The 14916-nt window shown below is 41.1% G+C and overlaps 1 protein-coding gene across 3 annotated transcripts in view; it reads left to right on the top strand.

The window, feature by feature from the left end:
• The window catches only part of syne3 (spectrin repeat containing, nuclear envelope family member 3), a 60917-nt gene that overhangs the window by 18301 nt on the left and 27700 nt on the right, over window positions 1–14916 (top strand). For all 3 annotated transcript variants that reach the window (XM_034224373.1, XM_034224372.1, XM_034224371.1), the window contains exons 7-10: window positions 8960–9096; window positions 9733–9907; window positions 12931–13113; window positions 14288–14431. In XM_034224373.1, the coding sequence (XP_034080264.1) occupies window positions 8960–9096; window positions 9733–9907; window positions 12931–13113; window positions 14288–14431 (639 nt within the window). The remainder of the gene's footprint in view (window positions 1–8959; window positions 9097–9732; window positions 9908–12930; window positions 13114–14287; window positions 14432–14916) is intronic.

The raw sequence follows: 14916 nt of genomic DNA, 5'->3' as shown, positions 1-14916 counted from the left end.
TTTAATAAGGCGAGATTTATTTTTGGATTAATTAATATTTATTTACATGCACAAGATGATAGAAATGTGAAAAGTCTTTGGCGATTAGACCCTATCGGTGTATCATATCAACCCTACAATGTCCATTTCACAGTTAAAATAATTGTCCAACTTTCTTCCTAATGCAGTTTAACAATCCAGAAAAATGTAAATTCCAAAGTCATTAAAACAAAAAGTAGAATAAGGGCGCATTCACACCAGCCTTAAGTCCGGTTGAATCGAACCCTGGTGCGTTTAGCCGCTTGGTGCGGTTCATTTGGGTCGGTGTGAACGCAGTCCGAGACCTCTGAAGTGAACTAAACAACCGGACTCTGGTCCGCTAAAATAGGAGGTCTTGGAACGCTTGCTTGCGAACTCTGGAGCGGTTAATTGCTGGTGTGAACGCAGTGCGCACCAAATCATAGGAAGCGTAGTATTTACGTGTCACAAGAACGCGGATGTCTTCAAAAATCTTTAGCGAAAGACTCTTTCAAGACATCTGCGGTTGTTAATTTAAAGAGTGAAGCAGAATGAAGTGTTGAACAGTGTCGTGTAAAGTAAAAATGCTCCGTCAGCTACATAAAAGTAAGAACACCTGTCGCCCTCCTTACTGCAGAATGTCTCTCATGTGTTATAATGTTTTTTAACGGACGTTGTCTGATTATATAATCATATGCGCGGACCGCTAGTGTCTGTTGATCTCCAGATTAACAGCAGCATGAGAATAACCTGCCGAAAGTGCCGATGCTCCATGGCGGAAGCTCCGGTAGAAATTGCCGGGATTTGCGTTTTTACGCCCTTAATGTCTGACCAATGGTTGAACAGCATTTCCGTGCACATGACTTGTGTTTAAGTTTATAGTCCGTTTGAGTTTTGCCCGTGTGAACGCAAACCGAACCTTCTGAGAAATGAAACAATGTAACAAACTGTCGTCTGGTGTGCACCAGAGAAGCTAGGTGTGAATGCACCCTAAGAAAAAGGTCCAAAAAAGGCATCGATCTCACCAACCTAGGGGGCAAACAAAAACCCGGCTCTCACTGTTTGCTGCTCAATCTTTACCATCCTCACACTCCATTTGTCTCGATGTCCCTTAGCAGATCATACAAAGATCTAAATGCCCCTTTAGACTCTCTCTGGCATTCTGCTTGGCTCCCCTCCTCCTCTGTCTCCAAACAAACACAGCTTTCTCTTTCAAAAACAGTCCCCCCTTTTGTTCCCCAGGCCACGCCCCCTCACACCTGTGGGAAACAGCACACCAGTGCCCTGTACTACGAAGCAGGATTTGCGGTTAGCGAGGTAACTTCAGGATTAACTCTGGGTTTCCGCTCCTACAATGCTGGTTCACTTCTTACTGGGGTAGATCTCCATGGTAACTTATGCTGAACACCAAACCTGCTCCGGTTCCAGAGAAGAGATCAACTCAGTGAAAGCACCGCTTGCTGACCAATCAGAGCTCAGTGTGCGGGGTTTAAAGCTATCAAGTCTTATTAAGGAAATACAGTTAAAATTGCCGTTGCAAGAAAGACGGCCGGCAAAAATCACCGACTGTGTGAACGTGAAAATTAATAGAATATCAATCTGACTATTATAACATTAGCGTTAAGAAAGCTTACTTAAATATCTGCCACAACATAAGTAACCGGATCAGAGTAACATTACAGTCCACGACACTGAGTGCAGACATGGATGTGTCCATTATCATTCATATCACATCATAATGTATCATATATTTCCTGATCTGAGTCAGCTGAGCCGTATCTGGCCGTGCAACACTCACAGTGTCACATACTGTATGCAGAAGTATTATTTTAAGCAACACATTAAGTTGACGAAACACTCGAGTCAAATGTAACTAAAGTCAGATCGTGTCTTAGACGGGGCAGTGATATCATAAACCTGTTAATGTACGCATTCAAACACTTTTTCTTTTACCAGCTGTATTCACCTTGCAGGTGCAGCTCTGTGGCTTTGATCCTGGATAAAGTGTTTAAGTCAAGGATGTTTAAAGTTTAACTTCTTCATATTTGTCTAACGTGATTGTTTACTTTTCATTCATGAAGTATGACGCTGCGCTGTCAGTACGCTTGTCCATGTTTGTGATTGGTCAAATGTTGCTAACCCCGCCCCTTTCATGTGAACGTGCTCTCAGCTGGTGAGAGAAACCCTGGGTTGATTTTACCGAGTTGATAACCAGCGTCGTAGGACCGCTTAGCGAGATCTCGTTTGTTAGGGTTAGTTAAGCAAGAATCCTTCCTAGCCTCGGAAAACGAAGAATGGTGGAACAGGCTAACAGGTGTGCGTCATATGCGAGGCCCTGCCTTAAATGGGGCGCGATTTCCGCCAAAGATTTGGGAAATTGGTCCGTGCGCAAAGCATTATGGGGATTTTAAGACCGTGGAGGATACACATGTGCAGCCTCGAAATGTTCCGCAACGATGGACGCTGGCCTTGGTAGAATTCCAAGGATCCTGGACAGTGGAACAGTCCTTCGGCGGGACTCGATGACGTAGCATCCTTCAAATAGTGGCTCTGGAGGAGCCTTCCTCGACATTGAGAAAGACCCACTGGGTCAGGGAATATAAACCGTACATTCCCTTACATTTTTGGCGTTATCATAACTTATTTTTTTCTATTTGAAAGTTGATTGATTCCTTCTCTCGATGCCTTTCCTCCCTGAAATAACATCATTATTTCTCTAGTCCCTCTGAGACGTGATACAGTGGACCTGACTTGATGACTCTGGACTGGATTCTTTTGTAAACAGACTCTTGCTGCCCTGTCAGTGAAGCTGCTGAATGCCTCAGAGAGGTGTATCCACAGTCTGATTATTAATTATTTGTGGGTCTCTCACACCCTCCTCTTCGTCTGGCAGGTCACCTGCCAGACGAAGAGGAGGGTGTGACTGGAATGCTAAAGATCTGCATCCGTCTGTGTTCTGATGCAATCTAGACAGACTGTCACCTAACTGAGACACCGCCTATTTAACGCGTGGAATGGATTCAAAAGGACTCCAGTTTATCTACATTGCAAATAAGCCATTGTGGCTTAAATATGTAACTACTGACTATTTGCATTGACAGGAAATTGGAGAAAGGCCAAGTAAGATTTGTGGGCTTTTAATAAATACATTTGTTTACTAATTCACAGTAAATGTCAATGGCTGAAAAGAAGCCTTTCTAGAGTTTTAATAAGATGTTTTGTCTGTGTTGAAATCGATCCGGTCACATCCAAGAGGCCCTCCCAAGGTTCTGAGCCAATGAGTGCTTTGTCCTTCAGTTTGTTTTACACATACCAATTAGAATGATAAAAAAGAATGTTTCACTATTTATTCCGGTGGTTTTGTGACGGTTGTTCCGTTTCAGAATGAAATGAATAAAAGATAAATGGAAAATAAGAAGTAACAATAATAACATAATAATTCAACCTAAAAAATAAAGTAAGTTTGCAATAAAAAGACTAAATAAAAATGAAATAAAGCTATTCTTGTAAACATAAGTTAAAATAAAATATCCAGTAAAAGATACAAAATAGAATAAAAAATAACGAAAACATTTATATGCAAGTAAGAAGTAAAAGTAAAAAAGCACCTTGTACTAGATTATATATATATATGCAGTATTAGTATTCATATTATTATATGTACACATGTGTATGTGTATATGAGAACAACAGTTGCAGTGCATTTATTTCCATGGGTTCAATGTGACACCAACACACTGGTTAGTTCTATAAAATAAAGTGTATATATCTAGATCAGGGGTCGGCAACCCGCGGCTCTTTAAGCCCTCTGCTCTGGCTCCCTTGAGCTTAGACAAAAATAAGAAGGAAATAAAATACAAATATTTGTAGGACTATTTATATTTTGTTGCATGGTTGAACATGTATTTTGAGGTGATACTGTGACACATAAATAATTAAAAAAACTGTTTTAATTAGGTCAATTATAATATGCGTCACATCCTGCTACGGCCCCGCACCAGCGCCTTTTCCTGCAGGCGAATAACCTGAGCCCCGGCTCGATGAGCGAACTATGGATAAATCAAATAAAAGAAAAGTACCGGAGGAACACAGGGTTTAATTCTGCGTGGTTAGAGTTATCTGCTTTCAGAGCAAACGATGCTGGCTCACCGGGATGTTTGATATGTGGAGAGAAGTTGTCAAAGGTGCTGCAGCCTTTACGTATTGGAGGAAACACACGGGAGAGGAAGACAGCTGACGATCTTCAGTCATCATTCCATCAGTTAACTCTTTTTAGGGTGCAGCTATATGTTTTATTTATTTCAAAGTGGATCCATTTTAATTATATTCATTTTCTTCAAATGTGCAGAGGACTCCCCAAGTGCTGTGTTTAATTTATTTTAAAGTAGGCCGGTGTATTTTTTTTTAATTCTCCTTATAAGAGTTCTTTGTTTCTTATTAGAGGTAAACAGTTTCTATAATGTAATAAATGCAAAAAAACTGTAGCTTTTGTCTATGATGTAACAATATATACAACTTTATAAGCTATCAAATATGTTTTTACGGCTCCAGACAAAAGCAATTGGTGGAAAAGGGGTCAAAATGGCTCTTTTGGTCAAAAAGGTTGCAGACCCCTGATCTAGATGAATCAATGGGTAACTTTTGATAACGTTTGCAGTGAGGGTTTTTACATTAGTGCCATCGACTCTCCACAGATGTGTCAAAAGAAGCTATTCGTGGCTGCTGTTTTGTTGAAGGAGGTTGTGCTTCAACAATGCTATTCACAGTGCAGTGCAAACCAAAGGCCAGTAAACATATTTCAAAAACTAAATGTAAAGGGGTAGCACGTCCAAGTTTTTAAAGTTAGGTGGACAAAATAGAAATATTGCACTGGTTTATGAGATCCCATCACAATAAACATAGTGTTAAGCTCATGGTCTTCTTCAGAGTATAATTATGGCTGCGTCTCATTTAGTCATGCCAATTAGCAGCCGACCTTTAGAAACTGACGGTGCTCTCCTTCATTCCCTGAAGCACTCGGCACTGAAGTACTAGTGTGGCATTAGGACACAGCATTGGTGTGAAAAGGGTCTATTAGAAGAACTGAGGGCAGACTACAAAGAACCCTGTTCATTCTGAAAACAGTTGAACTACTGGAACTGTGGCATCATGCTCTTTTCATGCACTTTTGGCACAATGGGAAGATCATGAAAACCTCCTGTTATTTCCAAGTGGATTTGTTCAGTGTGTGGGAGAGAAACTCAACACAGGGACTTTAATCTTTGCAGACCAACTTTGTAGTAAAACCATCAACAAAACAGCCTAAACAAGCTGACCCAGACACCAATCTATCCAGACCCGCACTAGAATCGATCAATTATTAAAGATCACCTATTATGCAAATCATTTCCTCTTCTTCATGTCTCTCCTACATCAACATGTGTCCCCTCTTCTTCATGTCTCTTCTACATCAACATGTGTCCCCTCTTCTCCATGTCTCTTCTGCATCAACATGTGTCCCCTCTTCTTCATGTCTCTCCTACATCAACATGTGTCCCCTCTTCTTCATGTCTCTCCTACATCAACATGTGTCCCCTCTTCTTCATGTCTCTCCTACATCAACATGTGTCCCCTCTTCTTCATGTCTCTTCTACATCAACATGTGTCCCCTCTTCTTCATGTCTCTTATTCATCAACATGTGTCCCCTCTTCTTCATGTCTCTTCTTCATCAACATGTGTCCCCTCTTCTTCATGTCTCTTCTACATCAACATGTGTCCCCTCTTCTCCTGTCTCTTCTACATCAACATGTGTCCCCTCTTCTTCATGTCTCTTCTTCATCAACATGTGTCCCCTCTTCTTCATGTCTCTTCTACATCAACATGTGTCTCCTCTTCTTCATGTCTCTTCTACATCAACATGTGTCCCCTCTTCTTCACGTCTCTTCTACATCACCATGTGTCCCCTCTTCTTCATGTCTCTTCTACATCAACATGTGTCCCCTCTTCTTCATGTCTCTTCTACATCAACATGTGTCCCCTCTTCTTCATGTCTCTTCTACATCAACATGTGTCCCCTCTTCTTCATGTCTCTTCTACATCAACATGTGTCCCCTCTTCTTCACGTCTCTTCTACATCACCATGTGTCCCCTCTTCTTCATGTCTCTTCTACATCAACATGTGTCCCCTCTTCTTCATGTCTCTTCTACATCAACATGTGTCCCCTCTTCTTCATGTCTCTTCTACATCACCATGTGTCCCCTCTTCTTCATGTCTCTTCTACATCATGTGTCCCCTCTTCTTCATGTATCTTCTACATCAACAAGTGTCCCCTCTTCTTCATGTCTCTTCTACATCAACATGTGTCCCCTCTTCTTCATGTCTCTTCTACATCATGTGTCCCCTGTTCTTCATGTCTCTTCTACATCAACAAGTGTCCCCTCTTCTTCATGTCTCTTCTACATCAACATGTGTCCCCTCTTCTTCATGTCTCTTCTACATCACCATGTGTCCCCTCTTCTTCATGTCTCTTCTACATCAACATGTGTCCCCTCTTCTTCATGTCTCTTCTACATCAACATGTGTCCCCTCTTCCTCATGTCTCTTCTACATCAACATGTGTCCCCTCTTCTTCATGTCTCTTCTACATCAACATGTGTCCCCTCTTCTTCATGTCTCTTCTACATCAACATATGTCCCCTCTTCTTCATGTCTCTTCTACATCAACATGTGTCCATTCTTCTTCATGTCTCTTCTACATCAACATGTGTCCATTCTTCTTCATGTCTCTTCTACATCAACATGTGTCCATTCTTCTTCATGTCTCTTCTACATCAACATGTGTCCCCTCTTCTTCATGTCTCTTCTATATCAACATGTGTCCCCTCTTCTTCATGTCTCTTCTATATCAACATGTGTCCCCTCTTCTCCATGTCTCTTCTACATCAACATGTGTCCCCTCTTCTTCATGTCTCTTCTACATCAACATGTGTCCCCTCTTCTTCATGTCTCTTCTACATCAACATGTGTCCCCTCTTCTTCATGTCTCTTCTACATCAACATGTGTCCCCTCTTCTTCATGTCTCTTCTACATCAACATGTGTCCCCTCTTCTCCATGTCTCTTCTACATCAACATGTGTCCCCTCTTCTTCATGTCTCTTCTACATCAACATGTGTCCCCTCTTCTTCATGTCTCTTCTACATCAACACGTGTCCCCTCTTCTTCATGTCTCTTCTACATCAACACGTGTCTCCTCTTCTTCATGTCTCTTCTACATCAACATGTGTCCCCTCTTCTTCATGTCTCTTCTACATCAACACGTGTCTCCTCTTCTTCATGTCTCTTTACATCAACATGTGTCCCCTCTTCTTCATGTCTCTTCTACATCAACACGTGTCTCCTCTTCTTCATGTCTCTTCTTCATCAACATGTGTCCCCTCTTCTCCATGTCCCCTCTTCTACATCAACATGTGTCCCCTCTTCTTCATGTCTCTTTTACATCAACATGTGTCCCCTCTTCTTCATGTCTCTTCTACATCAACATGTGTCCCCTCTTCTTCATGTCTCTTCTACATCAACATGTGTCCCCTCTTCTTAATGTCTCTTCTACATCAACATGTGTCCCCTCTTCTTCATGTCTCTTCTACATCAACATGTGTCTCCTCTTCTTCATGTCTCTTCTACATCAACATGTGTCCCCTCTTCTTCATGTCTCTTCTACATCAACATGTGTCCCCTCTTCTTCACGTCTCTTCTACATCAACATGTGTCCCCTCTTCTTCACGTCTCTTCTACATCAACATGTGTCCCCTCTTCTTCCTGTCTCTTCTACATCAACATGTGTTCCCTCTTCTCCATGTCTCTTCTACATCAACATGTGTCCCCTCTTCTTCATGTCTCTTCTACATCAACATGTGTCCCCTCTTCTTCATGTCTCTTCTACATCAACATGTGTCCCCTCTTCTTCATGTCTCTTCTACATCAACATGTGTCCCCTCTTCTTCATGTCTCTTCTACATCAACATGTGTCCCCTCTTCTTCATGTCTCTTCTACATCAACATGTGTCCCCTCTTCTTCATGTCTCTTCTACATCAACATGTGTCCCCTCTTCTCCATGTCTCTTCTACATCAACATGTGTCCCCTCTTCTTCATGTCTCTTCTTCATCAACATGTGTCCCCTCTGTGGAAAGAGACTCTGAAAGTTTCAGGAACAAAGATTCTCTCTCTTTTTGATCCATTTCTATAAAAACCTGTCTGAAAATGAGCTGATCAGATTTTGGCCACTTTATGATGTCATAACGATGTTTTGTCTTGTGTAACCATTAGCCAATCAGCAACCAAGGTAACCCCCCCCCCCCACATTGAGTTCTTTGGAACCAAAGCTCTCTCAGAGGGGCGTGGGGAGGGGCTCCTTATTTTCATCTAAAGTCACAGACAGAGAATCAGCACTTTGGAAACAGGGCTGAAACAGAGGGGATTATGGGATGCTGCAATGATCTGCTTGGTGTTTCAGCCAGATCTACATTTTCTTAATTGTACTCACACACATAACTATAAATAGAGGCCAGAGCAAACTGATAGTTTTTCAGTGGTCTCTTAATTATTTCCAGAGCTGTATATTTTACTTATTCATAACGCAAGTTAGACTTAATGAATTTCCGGACCTTTGCTTGAGGGCCTTTTCTCTAACTCTTGAATTTGTTTTGAATACCCCTGGTCTATAGCTATTTTCTATTAGGCTGAATGACTGTATTAGTGTTAATATTGGGTTGTAATTGACTCACTCTGCAGTCATTTTTGCCACAGGCTATAAGCCTGACTTCTTTTATGTTTAATGGTCTGAATGAATTGATGTTCACATGGTGTTTAATGGAATACACAACGCCTGAACTACGAGTGTAAGACTGCTGTCTGTGCTAACATTATCAGAGCATCCTGTTATCTGGAGCTCACGCTGCTGGTGTTCCTGTGTCTCCTGCAGGGGGTGAGGAACACTCTGGCAGGGGAGGAGTCCCAGGTGGAACTACTGAAGGCTCAGCTCAAAGAGCTGTTCAGGTTCTCAGAGGACTCACGCCACCTTTCTCATGATGTCCTGGCTGTTGTCAAAGAACATCAGAGGTTTGTGACAGGAAGTCTCTAGCTGTTTAAAAAACCTGAAAGTAAAAAGTTACTTGTTTATGTTACAGTGTGCCACTAACTTTAGGATTGTTTTGCAATGTGTGAACGTGAATTATCAATAAACAGGCTCAGACATCAGGGATTTGAATACATGTAGTTGATACCTGGCAAAATCCATTTGAATTGAATTCCTCTGCTGACGAAATAAATACAATTGTAAGTAATTTGTGGGGGACTGTGGCCATGAAGTAGTGTGGTAGTTTACCAAATTGCTTCAGAAGGCAAACGGTGTGTGTATTCATTTTATTTTTGTTTCCTAAATGAAAATAAATTCTGTATGCAATTTTCCAAGCTGGACTACTCCCTGTGGGATTTGCAACTATTGAAAACTAAATAATGATGCTTTCAAAGTTGATTAAACTAAGACCCAGTTGAAAAAGGGGGCCTTTCTGATATTAACAGTGAGTGTCAGTAAAGAAGCCAATATAAACAAAGGTCTTGAAAATGAAATCAACTAAGAACTACTTCCTACCTGATAATGATAACAAGGAGTGCTTGGGTAAAATCCAGTCAAAATGTGTCTCCAGTATCGGTCCCTGTTCTCTGTTGTAAGTGTGCTGTTTGCTCACGTTGCAGTGTGAAGAGCAGAGCCACCAGGCTGTGTTCAGAGTCCGAGTCGGGGCTGAGGAACATCCTGCAGGACCCTCTGCTGGTGTTCGCTCAGTGGAGCCACATGGTGTTCCAGGTTCTGGAGAACTCTGCTGAGGTTACTGACTTCTCCAACAACGCCATGATGGTCCAGAACATAGAGGTAAACACATTTCCTTAAAGTGGCCATATTTCATTATTTCTAACTGTAATGTATCAAATGCGAGAGGTGGCCATTATAGTAATTGACCTACAGAGAATCATCCCTTTTTTAATTTGTATATTGTTGATAATTGTGTGGTCGTTCTTAGGCCACGGTGTCACAGAAGCTTCATTGAAAGTAATTCACAGTCCAAGTCCACATTGGATCTTGCACGGTCCACTACCAACGGGATAAAACCAAACTATAACACTGCATTCAGTAAAGACGGTACACAACTAGACTGAAACCTTTACAGGTTATTATCACGATAACACGTTAGCCCATTAGCACGTTAACACGATCAAAAACGTTTAACCATCCACGGTTGCACTGAAACCTTCTTTATGGTATGAATCCCCGTCGTAAACAACAACAAACCTTAGCATTATCCTTAAGCATAAATGAATACAAAACAGTGGTATTTATTTAAATGCAATGCAAAGATTATACAAACTGTCTAGCCAACATTAACATTATTCCCAGACATAACAATTAATGAAGTGGCTTTTCTATTCTCCTTAGTGTCTGGTGAATACAATACACACCGAATAGAAATACAGGGAAAGCACTTGCACAAGAACCTAATTATAGAAGAACAATTATCGTACATGAAAATCACAATACCAATGATATCATAAATCCATATTCAGGTCTGTTTTTTGTTCAGGCGGTTATTACAAACAGAACCATGCGGAGTCAATCAAACACACCAGAGTTAATACAAGTCCAACAGTTCTGTTGTGAAAGTGAACACATCGTCTGTTCACACTGCGATCCTAATTACAAATCAGAAATGTTTACCAGAACACCGCTCCATGCCAGGGGTTGCCACTCATCTTTCATTTTCTGTCATAAACATATTTTATGAAACTGTGAGCGTTTGCTACCAGACAGAGAAGGCTGAACATCACTATCACTAATACTAATCTATTAGGCTGTGTTTTGAATGAGTTTTCAGCTCCATGTTAGTGCTCTGGATTCCACCAGAGAGTAAAGTCCGAAACATGTTCAGCCTCCTCCCAAAGCTTCCCGTCTCTACTGTTACACATGACATACAACAGTGGGGATAAACAATGTCAATCCCACTGTCAGGATGCTGTGTGTCTCCAAGGCTAAAAGGAAACACAAGCAGCGGGGGGTGGCAGGTCAGACATAATATCCCTGCTTTCCCCTGCTGCACATACCTGAACACCCTCTGGACAAAAAGATCAAATGGATTCAGAGCCGTCCGACTTCCAGTCAACAGTAAAATCAAGTTCAAAGCTTGTGTTAGAGTAGCTTCACTATCACAGCACGTTACAAATCTCTATGAAGTTCAGTTTGACATTCAGTATGGAGACATTTTCTGAAGTCTGTGTATTGGAAAGAATCTGGCATTACGTCATGATGTGACGAGTAAAGGGGTCAATTAGTAAACACTAATTGTATGTATTTCTCAACTAAGCTAGGCAATACATATGTTTATCATTTTGGGAAAAAGACAAATCCTAGTATACTGAATAAACAAAAACCATTTCTTTGGTAAGGAATCGTCTCTTTAATATCACATCATGATCATTTTAACAGATGTTTCAATTTGAATGAGAATAATGCTTCAATAATGATCAGTCCCTCCACTGTGCAGAGTCTTTTTGCAAATGCAATATCAGTCAAAACTAGAGAATGCAATTCCTGAAGAAATTGCTAGTGGGAATGCTTTATGCTGAAAAGCTGATGCTACTGTAAACTGCTATGCTGAAATGTAATGTGTAAGAAGAAAGTGAAGAAGTGAGATTGAAATGGTACATGAACACTGGGGGCTTGAATGATGAGAGAAGAAAAGAAAGTCAAAAGGCTTGGAAAAGCAGCAGAATATTTGAACTGCATATATTGTAGGGCCATACCTATATAAAACATGTCTATGAAGTTTCTTTGTCAAAATACCAAACAGATCCTGCATTTTAGCCACGCCTCATTTCGCTCTATTTGCTGTATTCCAGCCCTGTCTTTGCAAAAGCTGATTCTGTGGCAAATGAGCTGCAGCTGACCACGCCCCCCTGCAAAGGAGGGGGGCGTGGCACGAGCGTCATGTTACCATGCTGTTACCATGCTGTTACCATGCTGTTACCATGCCACGCAACCTCTCATTCCCCTGATAGGTGGAGAGTTGCCCATATAGGCGGAGCTCCTTGTTTCTGATTTCAGAACAATTTCAAATCTGGATCAGTCTGGATCAGATCCGTTGCATCCCCTTTTTTAGAGATTTGGGTATGGAGGAAAAGAGAGAGGGTTGTGTTTTCTGATACTTGGTGAGTTCCCTGGAACACCGGGGACACATATTCATGTATAAAAGACGTACAAAAGTGCATTTTGAATGATAGGTCCCCTTTAAGTAAGTGCATTAATATTAATATTATCACAATATGAATAAATTAATCCACCTCAGACACACAATTGAATACAATTTTTAAAAAAAATTTTTTTTTTTAAAAAAAACATATATATTGCACAATTATGTTATTTCACAACAATGTTGTTGCAGTTTTAGGTTGGTGAGTGGCAACCAGTGAACACATCTAATTGAAAAAGGGAAGTATGAGAGGATACCTTTGCCTTGAGATTGCAACGATTGAAAAGACGGATAATGTATGTTGCACCAGTACGACCACTATTTGTCCAGGGTGGATTTTGTTGTCATTTTATTATTGTTTCTTCTAAGCCCCCCTTGTTTGAGTATCATAAAGGTACACCCCCATAACCTTGTTCATGTTCATACTTTATTTTATAGCATTTCTGAAGGTCAGCGAGTCCTTGATGTGTGCTTTCATTGAAAATGACTGAAGGCTAAAATAGAATATTGATAAGTATTGTCAATGATTGTATAAACTTGAAAAACAGAATTGAAGAGCATTTCAAAAAAAGCAAAAGGGAAGTGTATAGTGCAGGTAGGTAGTGTTACTGCATTGCAGGGTGCTGTGTGTATGCTGACGGTGTCTCTGTGGTAGCGCCTGCTGCGGGACAGTGGTCAGCTGCAGGAGCGTCTCAGCCTGCTGCTGGTGAAGAGGGGGCTGCTGGACTCTGTGTTCGGTCCTGAGAGAGCTGACGGGCTGCAGGGAGAGCTCACTGCTGCCGTCAGGAACCGAGAGCTGCTGCACGCCCAGCTGCTGAGCAGGGAGAGCCGGCTGCAGGTACACACACACCTCTAACATTCATGTGTACTGTCCACACCATGGAGGAAACTCAAGGTATCCTACAGGCAGGAAGAACATAACACAATGATCATTCCTGCACCACACACCAAATTGTAGTCTTTAGACACAGCCTATGCTAACTCACTTGAGGACATTCATCAGACTCCACATATGACAAAAGAAGCCTTTTTTCTCTCCTTAAGTCTCAGGCTCCTCCAACAATGCAACAATGCAATATACTTAACATAAAAGTAAAAGACATGAAATAGTGCAAAACACATACTTGTTCAATGAAGTTGCAGGAGTAGGAATGCATTTGCATATAAAGAAGAAAAGGATCAAATGGAATGTAAAAGGGAATAGAAGACATGCTGTCTAATATAGCAAAGTGTATATATGAAGACAAAACAGATGTATGGAACAGTGTATTATTAGTGTGATTATCAATTGTGTGGATGTGTTATTTAGCAGCCACCTCTCGCCACACAGTGTCAGTTAAACATTCCTACAGAGGTGACGTCTACCCATCAGACGGGCTGCCGTTGATCTGAAATAACTCTGCACCCCTGTAGTTCCACACATTCCATATGTCTTTGTCATTCCCATTGCTAAAGGAATGAAACACACTCACGTACACAAGCTCAGTAAACACCTCCTGCTCATTAGTAGCCCTGCTGGTCAAAATAGTGGTTTAACATGTGATGAAGCCAGAGGTGGGAAGTCATTAAGTACTCAAGTACTGTACTTAGTTAAAAATGTAACTAGTTTTAAATGTTTTACAAAAAGTAAATCAGATCTTTGTTTGTCTATAGCAGTAAAATGCTACTTATTTTATCTAGAAATGTCACATATATAATTGCACATACACACATACAAGGAATTTTTCTGCACAATGATTACTTTGACTTTTTATACTTCGAGTACATGTTGCTGATAATACTTTTGTTGTTTTACTTAAGTAAGATTTTGAATGCAGGACTTTAACCTGTAATGAAGTATATTGTTAATAATGTATTGGTACTTTTACTCAAGTAGAGCATCTGAATACTTCTTCCACCACTGGATGACTCACCCTGTCTGTGCAGGCTTCATCTCATCATGGAGGAGGAAAATACAATGACCAATCCAGGCTGAATACAATACGCTCAATTCTCATTTCTTCAACTCTCAGGGCTTAATCTCCAGAACCAAGGACTTTGGTGCCGCCTATGAGTCACTCCGCTCCAAGCTGTCCGCTCTCCAGCTCCAGCTGGTGGCGGCCGATAGCCTGCAGCCCGACATCCTGGCTAAGAAGAGCCAGGCGGACCGCTTCATGGTGAGAGTAATCCAAGACCCGACTCAGACAGCCAGCGCTTCTGTTAGAACACAAGACGCTCGCCATGGTTACAGTAGATTACCACAGCAAAACATGTGTTCCTGCATTGGAGACTTCACCTTTTACAAAGCGAGACCCAAGAGTGTGATGAAAAGATGTTTACACAGTTGGATCCATTGAAAACAAATTGTTTTTTGATTTATTACATTCACTAATATCAGTTTCAGCCAACAGCTATTTATTAGGGTGTGCTGTGATGTGCATTACTTCCATCAGGCAGGTTTCCATTGATTTACGTTGACAAATGAGACACGAGTAAGTTAATAACTGTGAACACCGTTTGCTTTGATTGTTGTCAGAATGATTGAGTTATTAATAGAGATCCTGCAGCGATGACGTACGTGATTAGATATCTGACACAATGTGAAAACATGAGTTGCCTGAAATGAAAATGAATAGTTGTGTGTTATCAGATCAATCAAAAA

This window comes from Gymnodraco acuticeps, unplaced genomic scaffold, assembly GCF_902827175.1.
Source record: "Gymnodraco acuticeps unplaced genomic scaffold, fGymAcu1.1, whole genome shotgun sequence".
NCBI lineage: Eukaryota > Metazoa > Chordata > Actinopteri > Perciformes > Bathydraconidae > Gymnodraco > Gymnodraco acuticeps.
This window is presented reverse-complemented; position numbering and strand designations above follow the sequence as displayed.